This window comes from Hyperolius riggenbachi, chromosome 12, assembly GCF_040937935.1.
Source record: "Hyperolius riggenbachi isolate aHypRig1 chromosome 12, aHypRig1.pri, whole genome shotgun sequence".
NCBI lineage: Eukaryota > Metazoa > Chordata > Amphibia > Anura > Hyperoliidae > Hyperolius > Hyperolius riggenbachi.
In genome coordinates, this window is record NC_090657.1 from 99297318 (window position 1) to 99315591 (window position 18274).

At 45.0% G+C, this 18274-nt stretch overlaps 1 protein-coding gene and 1 long non-coding RNA gene across 4 annotated transcripts in view; one reads left to right on the forward strand and one right to left on the reverse strand.

Annotated features, from left to right (window-relative positions):
• MLLT6 (MLLT6, PHD finger containing) overlaps positions 1-18274 on the forward strand; it is a 119260-nt gene that overhangs the window by 90849 nt on the left and 10137 nt on the right. For all 3 annotated transcript variants that reach the window (XM_068262709.1, XM_068262708.1, XM_068262710.1), the window contains 6 exons: positions 1187-1292; positions 2794-2860; positions 7275-7399; positions 10354-10515; positions 13592-13668; positions 15756-16069. In XM_068262709.1, the coding sequence (XP_068118810.1) occupies positions 1187-1292; positions 2794-2860; positions 7275-7399; positions 10354-10515; positions 13592-13668; positions 15756-16069 (851 nt within the window). The remainder of the gene's footprint in view (positions 1-1186; positions 1293-2793; positions 2861-7274; positions 7400-10353; positions 10516-13591; positions 13669-15755; positions 16070-18274) is intronic.
• LOC137541429 (uncharacterized) overlaps positions 1-18274 on the reverse strand; it is a 61861-nt gene that overhangs the window by 11724 nt on the left and 31863 nt on the right. Inside the window, exon 3 of the long non-coding RNA XR_011025161.1 lies at positions 13568-13663. This is a non-coding gene — a long non-coding RNA (uncharacterized lncRNA). The remainder of the gene's footprint in view (positions 1-13567; positions 13664-18274) is intronic.

The window sequence follows — 18274 nt, forward strand, 5'->3', positions numbered from 1 at the left end:
TCAGTCACTAGACAACAAAGTGACATGTAAGATGCAGTAGACTCTTCCTGCAGGTGGCTAGCTGTTATTATTCTTCTTAGCTGCTCAAAGCATCATGTCTGTTGTTTCCTTTAGGACACCTAACTATCCAATTTATTGCCGGAAATCTGTGGACTTCAAGCTTCAAGTGTACTTATGTAAATTTTGCTGGGCTGGTTAGAAGGAGTTCATGCTTCTTCACAAAAGGGTTTTCTAACCATGCTCACATTTGATAAAGGTAGTGACTTTTTTTTGTAAAGTCAAAGCCATGAAATGAGAATTGAGATTCTTGAGTGGGACTTAAATAAGACTGTAGGGTAACTCTCACTAATTACTAATTACAGGCCATAAATCTGTTGCATTATAGAAAACTACTTCTGTGTGCAGGTAATAGATAAAAAAAAAGTCAACAGTTTAGGATGGGCGCTTTAAAACATTAAAAGATGGTGCCATTCAGCTGAGGCATTAAAAGCATTAAACTTACATTTTTAGCTTTTAAACATAAAATGAGATTTTTGGAAAGTCATGTGTTGGACTTTAGAGAAGATCGTTTCTTATTTTATTTTCAAGTTTGCTTTAAAGGGGCACTATTGCGAAAAATTTTAAAATTTAAAATATGTGCAAACATAGACAAATAAGAAGTATGTTTTTTCCAGAGTAAAATGAGCCATAAATTACTTTTCTCATATGTTGCTGTCACTTACAGTAGGTAGTAGAAATCTGACAGAAGCGGCAGGTTTTGGACAAGCCCATCTCTTCATAGGGGATTCTCAGCATAGCCTTTATTGTTTGTAAAGATATTCCCTAAAAAGGATTTAAATAATGATGCAGGCCAGCTTCCCTGCTCGCTGCACAGTTTTTTGGCAGTTGGACAGAGCAACTGCAATTCACTAAGTGCTTTTGAAAATAAATAAATCCCTGAGAATCACCTATGAAGAGATGGACTAGTCCAAAACCTGTCACTTCTGTCAGATTTCTACTACCTACTGTAAGTGACAGCAACATAGGAGAAAAGTAATTTATGGCTCATGTTACTCTGGGAAAAACGTACTTCTTATTTGTATATGTTTGCACATACTTTAAATTTTACAATTTTTCGCCATAGTGCCCCTTTAAGGAAGTAGTGATTTTCCTACATATTTGATGTTTTTTCTTTTTATCCTATTAGGTCTTCTCATTGGCTGGCTCCACGTTCAGTATCCCGTCATCACACATTTTTGGAAACCATTTATCCATGCCCCCACTCCTTAGCCAAGCTGAAGGCAATAGAATAGGTAACTGTACATGATATAATTAATGATAATACCGTATGTCTATATAGTAGTTGATATCTGCACTAAGCCTTTGTGTTTTGTCATTCTGATCACTGATTGGTTATTGGTCTCACTGTCTCAATTGTTGTTCTTCTAGATTATCTGTCTATTATACCATTCCCACTGTAAATATATACTGAGGTGTCAAGTGCCTAGCCACCCATCCATAAGATCACACAACGTGGATAGGGATTATAATTAACTACTAAAAAAATTCAGAGATCTAGTCCCAACATTTTACATGCATACTTACAAAAATGTTGCAGATACATGCTTTGTGAAAACAGTAGCCTACATAGTTGATTTGGTTTTTAGGAGTAATCTGGTTATTACTGCGGAATTGATATTTATGAAGTGTTTGAACGTTTGACATGAAACTGAATTCCTGCTGACATAATTTACAGAAATGAAAAACGAGTAATGGATGTCAGCAGTTACTATTGTTTATGTATATTAAAGTGGAGGTGGAGTAACGTAAAAAAAATAAGACTAGTTTTCAAAGAATTCTTAAAGGGACACTTAAGTCAAACAAAAAAAAAATGAGTTTTACTCACCTAGGGCTTCCAATAGCCCCCTGCAGCTGTCCGGTGCCCTCGCCGTCTCCCTCCGATCCTCCTGTCCCCGCCGGCAGCCACTTCCTGTTTCGGTGACAGGAGCTGACAGGCTGGGGACGCGAGTGATTCTTCGTGTTCCTGGCCACAATAGCGCCATCTATGCTGCTATAGCATATATCATATATAGCCTGTCAGCTCCTGTCACCGAAACAGGAAGTGGCTGCCGGCGGGGCTAGGAGGATCGGAGGGAGACGGCGAGGGCACCGGACAGCTGCAGGGGGCTATTGGAAGCCGTAGGTGGGTAAAACTCATTTTTGTTTGTTTGACTTAAGTGTCCCTTTAAGTGTACCCAAAAAAGCCAGTTTTACTTACCTGAAGCTTCTACCAGTCCCCTGCAGTCAACCTGTGCCCGCACCAGTACCCTACGATCCTCTGGTCCCCCGCCACGGCTCCGTTTCGATTTCGGTGACTGAGCATGTCGCTGGCCCCTGCACCTGTGCGGCTTTGGCCGCATGCATCCTCGTTTGCGTCCTGCGTAGGCGCAGTACACCTCTACTGCACCTGCTCAGGACGCCTTCGGGAGTGTGAATAAGGACACGCACAGCCAGGGCCGTGCAGGCGCAGTGGCCAGCGACAGGCTCAGTTGCTGATATCGACCAGCGGTGAGGCACCGGAGGACCGTAGAGTACCGGCACAGGTCGACTGCAGGGGGCGGGTAGAAGCCCCAGGTAAGAAAAACTGGCTTTTTTGGGTACACTAAAGTATCCCTTTAAACTAGTCTCCCCAGGCAGCGTCTGAAGGCTTTAACGTTTTACAGCTTGCTTTAGTGTGCAGTTATTAGTGTCCAGTTATTAGTGTCCAGTTTTGACATATATTTAACTCTGACATAAAGTATCTCTTTCATACAGAGCCTGAAATAGAAGACTGTAGCTTTGTATGTAGAGAAAGCTCTCCAAGAGAAAGCTTATCCTCCATGTAAGTATATGTAATCATTATCATGCATTTATACAGTGATTTCCCTTTTTATAGTGCTTTACAGAGTGCACTGAACAACTTGTGTCACTAAATAAGGAGTTCACAATTTAATCGAATATCCCTTACATGGTTGTGTGTGTGTGTGTGTGTGTGTGTGTGTGTGTGTGTGTGTGTGTGTGTGTGTGTGTGTGTGTGTGTGTGTGTGCGCGAGCTCGTGCGATGAGATTCGAACCTGGACCCCAGCACAGTAAGGGATTAATGGTGGACAGTATTCGTGTCCACCATTAGAATCAAACGCAATCCAGTGGGCAACTCTGTGGAAAACGAGTGCTGTACACTTGGGTATACCTGAGCGGATTATACTGTTGCAATGGGAAGGGGAAGAGGAACAATGGAGCAGTTTGCCAGATCTTTAAACGATCACAGGGGACAGTTGTACACATGCTAGCATACAGCATTTTTGGAGTGATTTCATTTCAATATTATACAATTACAAAACGCAATCACTCCTAAATCGCTTTCCTGTACAGTGATAAAACAGCTTTTTGCTGATCGCTGATGATCAGCAAAACACTACCAAAGTGCCCAGTGTGAACTAGCCTGTACCTCACAGACAGCAAGTCAACATGTGTACCAGACTCTGGGCACAATCCAAATCACTTTTTTGCCAAGTTTTTTCCTAGGTCAGTGGTGGCAAACCTTTTCGAGACCGAGTGCCCAAACTTCAACTCAAAAGTCTCTTGACTCTCGTAAAGTGCCAACACGCCAATTTGAACAAAATGACCCCCCTCAGAAGAGATGACAAATACCAGGCCCTCAAACCTACAGTGACCAGATTTTTGTGGGTTCAACACGGGGCGGGGGGGGGTGTTTGCGGGCGCGCCGGAAAAATGGGCGTGGTCATGACATTGTATGGACGGAGCTAACGTAATGATGTAACAGCGAGGCATAAGAAAGCAGCGTTTCCGCTATGATGTGGTGAAACGAGAATTCGCTTCATGGGTGTGCAGAAATTGTGTGATGCTATTTATAAGTATACTGTAACCCCAAAGCAGCAAATATAGCCAACTATGACCATTAAATAATAAATGCAGCAACAGTTACCCCAGACACCAGAAAATAAATGCAATGTGGGCAGCATTTCACCAGAAAATAAACGTAATGTGGGCAACATTTCAGCAGAAAATAGCGCAATGTGGCAGCATTTCACCAGAAAATAAACACAATGAGGGCAGTTTTTCACCAGAAAATAAACGCAATGAGGGTAGCTTTTCACCAGAAAATTAACGCAATGAGGGCAGCATTTCACCAGAAAATAAATGCAATGAGAGCAGCATTTCACCAGAAAATAAACGCAGTGAGGGCAGCATTTCACCAGAAAATAAATGCAATGAGGGCAGCTTTTCACCAGAAAATAAATGCAATGAGGGCAGCATTTCACCAGAAAATAAACGCAATGAGGGCAGCTTTTCACCAGAAAATAAACACAAGGGCAGCATTTCACCAGAAAATAAACGCAATGAGGGCAGCATTTCACCTGCAAAAAAAAAAAAAAAAAAGAATTTACTCACCTGACAGAAGTCTCCTCACCCGGCTGGCCTCTGGCGTGCAGCTCCCCGGAAGATCCTCCTGCATATCTCCCGCACTGAATGGAAATGGAATAGCAGGGCTACGGGAAGATGGCGCCCGAAGCCCTGTACTGGAAACACAAATAGTCTCCAGTACAGGGCTTCGAACGCCATCTTCCCGTAGCCCTGCTCTGCCTGCCAGAAGACAATGCAGGCTGGAGCGGGGCTGCGGGCTATGAACTGGTGCGGCGTCTATTAGACGCCGCGGCCAGTTCAGTGCAATCATGCGGTGGCCAGATGAGCAGCGATGGCGTGCCTGCAGATGGCGCTACGCGTGCGGGGTCTGGCACGCGTGCCATAGGTTCGCCATCGCTGTCCTAGGTGATAGTTTCACATCCGTTAAGCCGCCAACAAGCAAGAAAGTACAATAATTTTGACAGTACTTTATCACTTACTTTTTGGTACGTTTTAAATTGTAGCGCTGAAAATTTATTTTAAACAGATGAAAAAATGATCTCCTAGGAGAGAACTTAGGAGAAAAAGTGAATTGGATCGTACCCTCTGTTTACACATATAAGCCATCTGTAGACAAAGGAAAAAAACTTCCAGGGGAACTACTGAGGTACTAGCTTCAATGTCAAGCCCACACTGAGGCAGATATAGTAAAACTGGTGCAGTAATGGAAGTGTCTCAGAGCAATTACCGTATTTCGCGCCGTATAAGACGCTCCGGAATATAAGACGCACCCAGGTTTAGAGGGCAAGAATCGGGGAAAAAATAAACTAAACCTGGTGCATCCATATTTCAGGAGCATCTTGTACATGTCCTCCCCCAAATGGTGTCCTCCTGTGTACCTCATGTGTCTTTATCTCCCCCTGTCTACCCCAAGTGTCCTCTGGTCTCCTACCCTGTGTCCTGTGGATTCCCCCCTGTGCCCCCTCGTGTCCCCCCCCCCCCCCTGTGCCCTCTGGTCTCCCCCCTTTGTCCTGTGATGTTCCCCCTGTGCCCTCTGGTCTGCCCCCCTGTGCCCTCTGGTCTGCCCCTCTGTGTCCTCTGGTCCCCTCTGTGCCTTGTGGTCTGCCCCCCTGTGCCCTCTGCTCTACCCCCTCTGTGTCCTCTGGTCCCCCTGTGCCCTCTGGTCCCCCTGTGCCCTCTGGTCTACCCCCTCTGTGTCCTCTGGTCCCTCTGTACCCTCTGGTCTGTGCCCTCTGGTCCCCCCTGTGCCCTCTGGTCTGCCCCCTCTGTGCCCTCTGGTCTGCCCCTCTGTGTAATCTGGTCCCCTCTGTGCCTTGTGGTCTGCCCCCCTGTGCCCTCTGGTCTGCCCCTCTGTGTAATCTGGTCCCCTCTGTGCCTTGTGGTCTGCCCCCCTGTGCCCTCTGGTCTACCCCCTCTGTGTCCTCTGGTCCCCTCTGTGCCCTCTGGTCTGCCCCCTCTGTGCCCTCTGGTCCCCCCTGTGCCCTCTGGTCTGCCCCCTTTGTGCCCTCTGGTCTGCCCCCTTTGTGCCCTCTGGTCCCCCCTGTGCCCTCTGGTCTGCCCCGTGTCCTCTGGTATGCCCCCTCCGGTCTGCCCCCTCTGTGTCCTCTGGTCCCCCCTGTGCCCTCTGGTTTACCCCCTCTGTGCCCTCTGGTCTACCCCCTCTGGTCTGCCCCCTCTGTGCCCTCTGGTCCCCCCTGTGCCCTCTGGTCTGCCCCCTCTGGTCTGTGCCCTCTGGTCTGCCCCCTCTGTGCCCGGTCTGCCCCCGTGTCCTCTGGTCTGCCCCCTCTGTGTCCTCTGGTCCCCTCTGTTCCCTCTGTTCTGCCCCCTCTGTGCCCTCTGGTCTGCCCCCTCTGTGTCCTCTGGTCTGTGTCCTCTGGTCTGCCCCCTCTGTGTCCTCTGGTCTGTGTCCTCTGGTCTGCCCCCTCTGTGTCCTCTGGACTGCCCCCTCTGTGTCCTCTGGTCTGCCCCCTCGTCCTCTGGTCTTCCCCCTTTGTGCCTTGTCGCCCCCCATGTTTCCCCCTGTGCCTGGCTCCCCGCTATGTGTTTATCCTACCCCAGCGCTTACATCGCCGGGTCCCCCCTGTGTATGCAGCGGCAGCGGGCAGCAGCTTACCTCCTCCATCTTGCCCGCGGCGATTGAAGACATCCGGCTCCTGTGGGCGGCTTCCTCTAGTGCCGGCTTCTAATGACACGTAATTGATGACGCGTCATTAGAAGCCGGCACTAGAGGAAGCCGCCCACAGGACCTGGATGTCTTCAATCGCCGCGGGCAAGATGGAGGAGGTAAGCTACTGCCCGCTGCCGCTGCATACACAAGGGGGACCCGGTGATGTAAGCGGGGGGCTTAGGCATGTAAGCGGGGGAAGCAGGATAGACACATAGCGGGGAGCCAGGCACAGGGGGAAATAGGCAGGGAATCCCAGACATAGCGGCGGTTCGTATCGGCGGGCGTTCGGAAGTCGGGGATTCCCTGCCTTTGCCGTATAAGACGCAGGGACTTCTTCACCCCAGTTTTTGGGGAGAAAAAGTGCGTCTTATACGGCGAAAAGTACGGTAGTCATATTCATAAATCTACACTTGCTTTAACCACTTCCTGCCATGGGCTGAAGGGAACAAATGTGTACGTGTGCATGAGTGTGTGCAAGCATGCGCACTTCGACAGAAATGTCGGACTTATATAAATGTTATATTTGCACTGAAGGTTCATAAATAGGAAGTTTATAAATGAAAAAGTTGCAAGGAGTGAGTGCCATCCACTACACCACTGTGCTGCCCAATACTATATGAATCAATAATAGTAATATTCATATTAATTGCAGTTTTCTGTAAGATGTCTAGCTCACCCTCTATACCTTTTTGTTTTTCCTCAGGTCCCCCATAAGTAGCCTTCCTGCTCTGTTTGATTCAGGCGGCCCAAGCAATAGCGAAAGCATACCACAGATCACAGCCAACCTCGAGCAATTGCTTGAGAAGCACGGAGAGGCTGGCGTTAACAGTAAGGATGCTAAATAAATTATTGTGGATATTATATTGGAGCCCATGGATTGTAATACTGTTATTAATATTGCTACAAAAGAGCACCAGAGAGCAGGCAGTTGTGGCTGTTAGATGGATTGCACTCACTGAAAGCTGATGTCAACCAGAGAAGAAAAGCAGTGCTGCCTAGAATCCATATAATAACACTTGGGATTATCTCCATCAGCTGTGTAGGTAATTGGAGCGTTCTCTGATCTAGGAAGGTGGGAACCCTGCCACAACCATGCAGGACAACGTTAGCATCGATCTGTAAGATGTAGCCAGACGTCAGCTACCAATGCTTAGATTGTATTTGCATGTTCAACCAATAGGATATGTTTTTGAGGTTGGTTGTAGATGTAAAATTGAGCAAAGGTGAATCAGCGCATCACCAGGCCGCCTCCGAATGGCCACCAATCGGAGGTGCGCTGAGCCCCCCCAAGAAACTACAAACGCACCTTGAAACCAAACAGAAGCTCGACATAAACATCAATAAGCAATGCTATTACATGGGATCAGCTGACCAAAGTTAATTACATTTGTACATGGTGAGCAAAGGAACAGCGCTACTTAAAAACAGATTGCATCCTTATGACTACCTGCTTGAGAGTGCAAGCCCCACTAGTGGGATAAAATACACACCCAGCATTCAAATAAAATGCACTTGTCTACCATTGGAGGGTGTTGGTTTCCGTAATAGCTTGCATGCAACTTATTAAGTACTCGTCCCTCCCACTGCGAAGAAGTCATCCCCCATGGGAGGGGCCCTAAAACTAACTAATCCTAAATTATGCATATGCATAGCCTGGGTGCGCTACCAAATAAAAATTCAAAATTGCGCAAAGGTGGATCAGCGCATCACCAGGCTGCCTCCGAATGGCCACCAATCAGAGGTGCACTGAGGCCCCCCCCCCCACGAAACTACAAACGCACCTTGAAACCAAACAGAAGCTCTGCATATACCTCAATAAGCAATGCTATTACATGGGAGCAGCTGACCAAAGTTACTTACATCTGTACATGGCGAGGAAAGGAACAGCTCTACTTAAAAACAGATTGCATCCTAATGACTCCTTATGATCCTTGGGGGATGACCTCTGATTGGTGGCCATTCGGAGGCGGCCTGCTGATGTGCTGATCCATCTTTACGTAATTTTGAATTTTTATTTGGTAGCGCACCCAGGCTATGCATATGCATAATTTATGATTAGTTAGTGTTAGGGCCCCTCCCATGGGGGATGACTTCTTCGCAGTGGGAGGGACGAGTACCTAATAAGTTGCATGCAAGCTTTTACGGAAACCAACATCCTCCAATGGTAGACAGGTGCATTTTATTTGAATGCTGGGTATGTATTTTATCCCACTAGTGGGGCTTGCACTCTCAAGCAGGTAGTCATAAGGATGCAATCTGTTTTTAAGTACCGCTGTTCCTTTCCTCATCATGTACAGATGGTTGTAGATGTAACCTTGCACGCTCAATACAACTTTAGCAAATCGACAGTATTTTATGTTTATGTTTATGCTTCTCCTATGAATTGTGCAGAACAGTATGCAGTGTAGACAAGAGATGTATGTAAAGAACCTCAATTAAATGGAACACACACTGAAGTACGGTGAGAGGCAAATTTAGCGCACTTCTTAATAGGTGAGATCCATGACAGTTCTCCAGAGTAAAAGTGCCCCACACAAAAAGCTCAATATAGATGGTGTCCCCCAGGAGATTTCTCTCTTTTTCCCTTTCTTCTCTCTTTTCTTCTTGAATACGTACCTAAGTAGAAGGTAGGCTCTGGATACCACAGAGCCTTCACGATTCGTGATCTGTCTTGTCATTCCTACTCTGTCTCTAGTTGAAGTTGTTTGACCTGCTGATCTCTGGCAGCCTTTGGAACTACTCAGGCCTTCGAAAAGTTCTGAAGAGGAAATGGAAGCGAGGACTGGGAAGGCTGTATGGTATCCAGAGCCTTATCTCTACCTAGCTAGGATCATTCAAAACAAATAAGTGATCATGTGTTTTCTACTATAAAAAGCTGTTTTGAAGCTTCCACTCTGTCCTGAGGGGAGGAACTATGACAGAGGTATTTCAAAGGATAGTGAGTAGGGTCCCACCCATTCCTAAAGACCTGTGTGGGTCCTGCCCCAGAGATAAAGCACACTTTTAAAAAGGGTGATGCGGTAATTTGGGCATCGGAGAAAGAGGCTAATGGAATATCTGTAAAATTATGATATTCCACTACTTAAAGGGAACCTTAACTGTAAAAAAAAAGTGAGTTTTACTTACCTGGGGCATCTACCAGCCCCCTGCAGCCATCCTGTGCCCTAGGATTAGGAGTCGGCCGGCCGCCATGCGTCCGTTTTTACGCATCCCTGCTAGTGCAGGAAGCTATTGCAGAAATCAACAAGTACATTTTTACGCGTTACGGATGTATCTTTACGCTGGTACTTAGGTGGTTAACATTTATTGCGCTTGATTCACAAGAGTGCTATCTGTTAGCACGGCCATTTTCGCAAACGTGAATTTTCCCGCAAAAACGATAAAGATTTTGCGTGAAAATTCGCATTTGCGCGCGAAAACATTTAATTGCGCGCTAAAATTCTCGATCGCGCGCAAACGCGAACATTCGCGCGAAAACAGCCATGCTAACAGTTTGCACTCTTTTGTGAATCAAGCCCATTGATCCTTCTCATCCTAGCGCAATACTTTGGCTTCATATAATTACCTGTATTGGTGAATGTATCAATATTGGGTTCTCTTTTTATGTGTTTTTCAGGATGGATTTTTTGTTGTTGTACTGCTTTTGATTATATATTATTGTGTACTGTTCATTCGAAGTATAGGTATGCAGTGTAGGTGTGTTATGCATGCCATAGAGGAGCATTGTTGATAATTGTTGATTGACTGCTGTCTGCTAAGTTGAATTATATCTTGTGTTTCAGTTGTAGACATGCTACAAGCTCTGCACTCTCTACAGAAAGAGAACCGGTCTCTTCAGGATCAGATCCTGAGTCTCACAGCTCGGAAGGAGAAGCTTCAGCTACTGAATGTCCAGCTCTCTTGCCCCTTTCCTAGCAGTTTACCACCCACTAATATCTCTCAGTGTGAGTTAGTAGTCTGAGGATTGCTTATCTTTTCACTTAGTGCCTGTTCACATACCAGCAGTTCCAAGAAATCCACACCACTTGGTACCGTTACTGCCCGCACTGGCTGTTTGGCTGTGTCAGAATGCAACCCCAATTAGGAGATATAACTGCTATGTACAGTGTACTGCCTTCTTTGGGAAACGATACTTGTGGTTTTGTATACTATTTTCTTGTTATTCTGTTATAATGGATAGCTTGATGTAAATCCATAACATTTGGTTCTCAAGTGTGAATAAGGAAGTGAATCTAACAGTGCACATTAGCAATACTATTTCAAGCAAATTATTATACTTTCAATAAGAACATTTAGATTAAAAGATCATTATAATCATATCTATGAAAACATCCGCCAAGTGGAATGATCATTTCTTTTAAAAAGACTCTGAAGTCTCGCTAAAATCCTGTTTTTACTTAAACTTCATTAGCCCTAATGCCCTACCTAAAACGCTGCATTCCTTCAGCTATAAAAAACCCCGAAATCCCTGGGGGGGAGATTTGGGCAGCTCTTCCTGTAGAGGCTTAGCTTTGTGCAGCAGCTCTGCCTCTACTCCCGTCAATTGGCGCTGATCGCCGCCTCTCCCTGCCCCTCTCAGTCTTCTTTCACTGAGAGGGGCGGAGGAGAGGCGGCGATTAGCGTTGATTGACGAGAATGGAGGCAGAGCTACAGCCCGAAGCTCTGCCTCCCCCAGCAGCAAAATCCACGACCAAGAAAGTTGTGGATTTTTGCCGTGGGATTTGGGGGTTTTATAGCGATTTCAGTCGCGGGGATGCAGCGTTTTAGGTGGGGCATTAGCGCTAATGAAGTTAGTTAAGTAAAAAGGGGATTTTAGTGAGACTTCAGAGTCTCTTTAAGGACAACTGAAGTGAGTGGGATATGGAGGCTAACATATTTGATTCCTTTTAAAGGAGTTATCAGGAGAAAGTTATCAGGTCCTTGGCGATGACGTCGGCCTGTGTCAATCACCGCCACGTGGAACGGACTGCGCAGTCCTCTCCGGTCCACGTGGCGGTGATTGACAGCATCGCTCGCGTAGGTGCAGTACAGGGCGACCTCTTGGTCGGCCAGACGTCATCGCCGGGACCGGGACGGAGCTGCGGCAAATGGCTGACTTCAGAGCTGCGGCACGGGACATGCTGGGAGCTTGGGGCTGGAGGAAGCTCCAGGTAAGTAGCACTTATTTTCTTAATTTTCTCCTGATAACTCCTTTAAACAATGCAAGTTGCCTGTCATCCTGCTGACTTTTCATGCATCAGTAGAGTCTGAATCACACACCTAAAACCAGTATGCAGCAAGTCAAGTCAAACTTTAGCCAGAAACCTCTAATCTGCATGCTTGTTCATGGTCCATGGCCAAAAGTATTAAAGGCAGATATTCAGCAGGACTGCCAGGAAATGTGCATTACTTAAAAGGAAATAAATAAGGTGTCCTTTAAGGAAACTATCTATAATATGATCTAAATCACACACCTGAAACAAGCATGCAGCTAGTCTTGTCGGATGTGTCATAGACATTTGATCTGCATGCTTGTTCTGGGTCTATGGCTTAAAGTATTAGAGGCAGAGGATCAGCAGGACAGCCAGGCAATGGGCTTTTTTAAAAAGGAAATAAACATATCAGCCTCCATATTCCTCTCACATCGGGTTTCCTTTAAAGATGTACAAGTAAACGGAAACTCCACTTTTACTAGCAAAGACAATCATCACCAGATCAGTTGGTTACATTGCAAGTACAGTAAGCACTGACATACCTGCTAGTTCTCTAAAACCAATCCTGTAATGTACTGAAGTAATGTTCTGTCAGGAAGTGGTAAGTCTGAATGATTAGTGTGCGCAGAATTATATCACATCTCTGGCATTCCTACATACAAGGAGTTTTGAATCAGGATGACACCAATTATCAGCTAACGAAGAAAAGGAGTAAGCTTTCGGCTAATAAGCCTTCTTCAGACTCGATTTCTGTATGCTGACAAGATGTTAGAACATTATATCTAATGAACTGCACACCTGGTAGTCGTGAATGCTGGTGCAGGATCCTTAGGCAATCATACTATCAGGTTCCAAAAAAGAGACCGCAACATGTTTGTCTGCTTGATGCCTTGATAAAGGGGACCATGCTGGCCCTGAAATGATCGTCATTTGTACAGTCAATAATTTGTACGTATGTGTATCATGGGACAATACATTTTCACGAGTTCCAGCAAGTCTGTGTGCGGTCCCTTCCATTGGAACCAAGATGTTAGAACAGGGAGCTTATATACACTGGACATTAAAAGGAGATGCATTGTTTTTCTAACATAAATCAGTGTCATTAGATGCCTTAGATTACAACATCAGGAGGGTCTTACAGGGATGCTAGCTCATTTATGACAAATAGATAAGACCACTTGTTTACTTAAAAAATCACATACCACAGACTCTGGTTAATAAGTCATTGTAAAACCAGAGTTTAATAGTTAACCTAGAGAGAACATACATTTTTTGTTATAAGCTAAAACAATTGTGGCATTTAAAACCCATTGTACCAGCACAAGAAATTACAATCCTTGTTTAAACCTTCTTCTACAGTTTTGAACCAATGTATAAATCTTTCTTTATGTGATTTGAAGCCACCCATTAAAACAGTGATTAGAAGATCACTTGAACTGTGTCCACGTAAGCAGAAATGTGTGGGCGCTGGGAGATCAGATTTTTTTTTTTTTTGCTGTTAATACCGAACCTGCTGGTTCATACACTCACATCGAGTTAGTCCTGGTTTTCCCATAGCCCACTGTTTCTCCCACGGAGGTTCAGACCTCTTGGTAGGCCCTACACCAATGACACAGATAGACATGTGAGCATTTAGGGGATTTTCTGCATACCACATCCTATACTGTGGATGTGTGGCTATTAGTTCCAAGGAAAATCAGTATGATTTTTTTACAGTTGTTAGAAGGTTGTAGCAGCTACAGATTGAATAAAAATGTATTTTTTAATCACAATAAATTACAAATGATTTGCATTTTTATGTTACCTTCTGCTTTTTCTCTGCTTGCAGTGAGTTCCCATGAATCCCTCAGTAGTAAGAGTCCTACTTCAAAGAGCAGCTTTCGCACAGAGAATTCTCCGTCTGAGGTGAGGAATAGGGAGAAGATTAGCAGATCAGTGTGAGATAGATAAATATTTATCCTTCTCTATGTTGCTCATTATATGTGTCAGCCTAACTAACTAATCATATCATTATGCAAAAGCCCTGCCCTGTTCCTTTTTCTGTGGCTATTTTCCCATCTATGTCCACTTCTGTATCATCTTCTACCCCCAATATATCTTCATTGCAACTGGAAACCTGAACATAACTATCTGCACACATATCTGTCCTGCTTCACATACCGAATAACATTGTTTTATTAATGTATATTGTTACCAGAGTTTGCTGGTCAGTGCTGCACAATTTATTGTCTCTGTGTCATGAAGGCTACCACCTTGCTGTCTGCAAATTCTGAAAATTACATTACCTGCATCGACACTCTTTTTCTAGCTCTCAACAGTTCATTTCTGCCTTTTTAAAGGGGGCTTGCAACATCTAAAAATAAAAAAAGCCAAAAAATAGTTGGTGCCCCTAAAATATATGTAACCCCCTTTTTTCTAAAATTGATACCCCACTTTTGTTTTCTTTTTACCTGGTCCGGGTGCTTTTGACGAACTACAGGAACTACAGTGCCAGCAGGATTGTGTTTTTTTTTTTGTTTTTTTAGCTACAGTTACAAGCTTATCTCAACATGCAAATAACAAAAATATTGCTGTTTTGGATAAGATAAGGACACTATGACCAGAAGGTAACTTAATGCCTGCCCCTTTTTGGAGAGTATCCCCAATCCATGTGACCAACAGAAAAAAACTACAAATCCCAACAACACTGAATTTACTACGTCTCAAAAGTCTTAAGTAGGGTAACTGTTTTTTGCAGCACACCAGAGGGATACTGGATTACTAGAAAGTACAGTCACTCCCAGTAGCAAGCTCACAAACTTGCACAATCCACCTCTCTTTAGCTCTGGATGTAAACTGTAAGTCCCAGATGAGTTAGTCCTTGGCAGAATATTTGATGAGCAACTTGTCCCAGTAGCAAGCTTTCAGGTCTCCACAACCAGCTGGAGAAAGGGTTAAAAGATCAGCAGTTAGAGCATGGAACATGAAACTTTTTTTATGTTAGGTTAGAGTTTGCTTTCCATGACAATGGTGCCTGACATGAGCAGAGGTCTGCTCTCAGCACAGAACACAGCTAAACTCCTTACTCTCTCCATTCCTCTTGATAGATAGGCCAATCCTAGTGGCTCTGCATTATCTGCTTTTCTGCTGAAAAGTACAGTGAGACAGGGAACAGGAGAGAGGTTTATCTTGCTGAGGTGAGAAGCCCATTCTTGTCTGATACATATGCAGAAATATACACTGAGCTGAACAGGGCATTGCAAATCACTCTCTGACAAGAGACTAAGCAGTTTAAAAAGCAAGACAGAGATGGTCTTAGGCTATGTTCACATTATAAATCACCAGTGCTATCGCAAGCGCTGAGCAATTTATGCTGTGATTTTTTTTAAGAGCTTTTCCCTGCGATTTGAGCGCTTTGATAAGTGCTTTTGCTCAGCGATGATTTTTTTTTTCACTTCCTGACATCAGTCAGCAAGAGAACTCTTTCACCCGGAAATGAATAAATACAATGTGTTTATTCATAAAAGCGCTCGGGAAATCGCTATACAAAGGGCCTTTTCAAGCGCTTTGCGATTTTTCCCTATACCTTCCATTGAGCCAAAGCGCTCAGAAAATGGTACATGTAGCGCGTTTGCGATTTCAATGATATCGAAACCCTTATATGTGAACACTGTCATAGTAAATCATTACACAAGTGCTTTTAGGGTGATTTGCAAAATCACCAGTGCTTAAAAAAGCAGCAAACGCTTATAGTGTGAACACGCCATTACTTCATAAGAATGTACGTATTGTATGTAAGAATGTTAGTATTACTCAGAAGGCAGATTTTCCCAACCATGGCCTCCAAAGCTCTTGGGGTATATCATCCTGCACACACCCGTGTGAACTTGAAATTGACGCCTAGTGATTCTAGTTTTTCTTATTTTAACATTTGTTGCTCATACCACCTCCTCCATCTCCCTTTCCTATTTCAGTACTGATTCTGATCTGATTACAGCTTTTGTTCATTACAGGACCCACACTCTGGCTGCCCCAGCAGAAGCAGCTCATGTCTATCACTTCACAGCACTCCACCCCCTGGACCGCTGCCACAGACATGTCCTCCACTTCCTGCCATGGGAACAGAGCAGCTAATGAATGGGTTAGTACGTGCTGGAGGCCCTTCCACACTAGCAGCTTTACCCCTTCTTGGAGCTCTCGCTGGAAACACTGGAGCACTCTCACTGAATAACCTATTGGCAACTATGAATGGAGGTCTGCAGGGCACGATAGGACAGGCCCAGAATCCTTTGCGCAGCGGGACTGCCAATACACATATTCCAGCCAGGTAAGATGATAAGCTGGTAGCAGATAATTTGAGCTATGGAACTGAGGGCCTGATTCATTAAGCTTAATTAAATTATGTGCCCTCATTACTAATTTGCGGCTGCTCCTAGCATGCACCGCGAGATGTGAACTATCCCCACCACGATACTTCACTAGCGTGGGCGCTAATTTAATTTAGTGGCCCTGTATTTAGCTTTTGTTGATGTCATTAAGCTTATGCTTTAGCAGCGCAGCTTAATGAGTCAGGCCTTACTTAGTCTGTACATGTTGCTTTCTTGCTGTACGTTTCTTGCTGTACCAGTATAAAAATGTGTACACTTGATATATGGTACATCCAGTGTGGTGTGTGTTTTACTATATTTTACATGTTAGTAAAATTCAACCAGTGAAGGCAGAGCTTTACACCCACAAACAATTCGGCAATGATACTGCCATATTATTGAATGTTATGTGGTTTAACGTGGTATGGGGCAAAGAAATACGTGACAATTTTCTTTAGGTTCACCTTATCACAATGTAGCCTTATTCGTTCACTGATATGTATGTATGTATTTGTTATTTTAAACTTCTTTCTAAATTACATAAAACAGGCATACAATATTAATTATTATTATTTATTGTATTTAAAAAAACACCAACCTATTACGCAGCACTGCACAATAGATAAATTAAGTTTACATACAAAGTAGGATGAACAAGATGCTCACAACAAAAAAACAAGATCATGCAAATGGCTTTGATAACTGTAGTTCAGTGTCTTTGGTAAAAAAAAAAAAAAAAAAAAAGATAGTCTATTCAAGTCTGCAAGAGGAGTGTCCGGCAGTGAGGTTGCATGATCAAGCTGGAAAAACTAAGGGGAGGGCCCTGCCAGAGGCGTACAATCTAAAGGGTGGGGGTAGAGACCTAATAGGTGCATCTGTTGAGAGGGTGCCCAGCAGTACATATTCTGGTACTGATGAGGATGGTGGGGTAGACGAGCATGGAAAGGTGAGTCATGAGGGCTCATTTGAAAGAATTAGAAGGTGGGGGTGAGTCTGATGGTTGGTGAGGGCGAGTTCCAGAGAGTGGGGGCAACCCTAGAGAAGTCCTGGTATTGCGCGTGGGACTGTGGAGTCTGTGAGTAGGCCAGAGTGAAAAGGTGAGTTTTGAGGGCTTTCTTGAAGATGTTGAAGGAGGGGGCTGCCCTAATGGGTGGAGGTAGGGAGTTCCATAGTGTTGGAGCAGCTCTTGAGAAGTCCTGGAGGCGTGCATGGGACTGGGTGATGCGGGGGGCGGTTAGGCGAAGTTCATTGGAAGAGCGGAGTGAGCGGCTAGGTGTGTACCTCTGAGTAAGATCGGAAATGTAGGTTGGACAGGTTTTGTGGACAGATTTGTAGGTCAGACACAGTATCTTGAATCTGATTCTGGACTGGATAGGAAGCCAGTGGAGGGATTCAAGGAGGGGATCCGCCATGGTGGAGCGATGGGAGTCGTGGATAATTCTGGCTGCCGCATTCATGATGGACTGCAGTGGGGCTGTTCTGGTGATAGGGAGACCAGACAGCAGGGCATTGCAGTAGTCAAGGTGGGAAATTATGAGGGCACGGATGAGGAGTTTGGTGGTGGCAGAGGTCAGGAAAGGGCGAATCTTACAGATGTTACGAAGGTGGAAGTTGCAGGACTTTGTGAGGTTTTGGATGTGGGGAGTGAAGGAGAGTGCGGAGTCCAGGGTGACACCCAGACAGCGGGCTTGAGAGGTAGGGTGAATGGTAATGTGGTTAACAGTGACATGCACATCTGGGAGGTTTATGGATGTCCGGGGTGGGAAGATCATAAATTCCGTTTTGTCTAGGTTTAGTTTCAGGAACCTAGCGGACATCCAGGAGGAGATGGCTGATAGGCAGGAGGAGACCTTGTCCATGGTAGTGGTGGATATGTCAGGGGTGTGGAGGTAGATCTGGGTGTCATCTGCATACAGATGATAGTTAAAACCCATGGAGGAGATAACCTTGCCAATGGAGGATGTGTATAGGGTGAACAGTAGGGGGCCAAGGACCGAACCTTGGGGGACTCCCACCGAGAGATGGTTGGGGGTGGACGAGGACTCATTGAAGGCGGTCGTGAAGGACCGGTTGGAGAGGTAGGATGAAAGCCAGGACAGGGCAAGATCGTGAATGCCCATGGACTGGAGATGTTGGCAAATCTTATGTAAATGGTATGGGGGAGG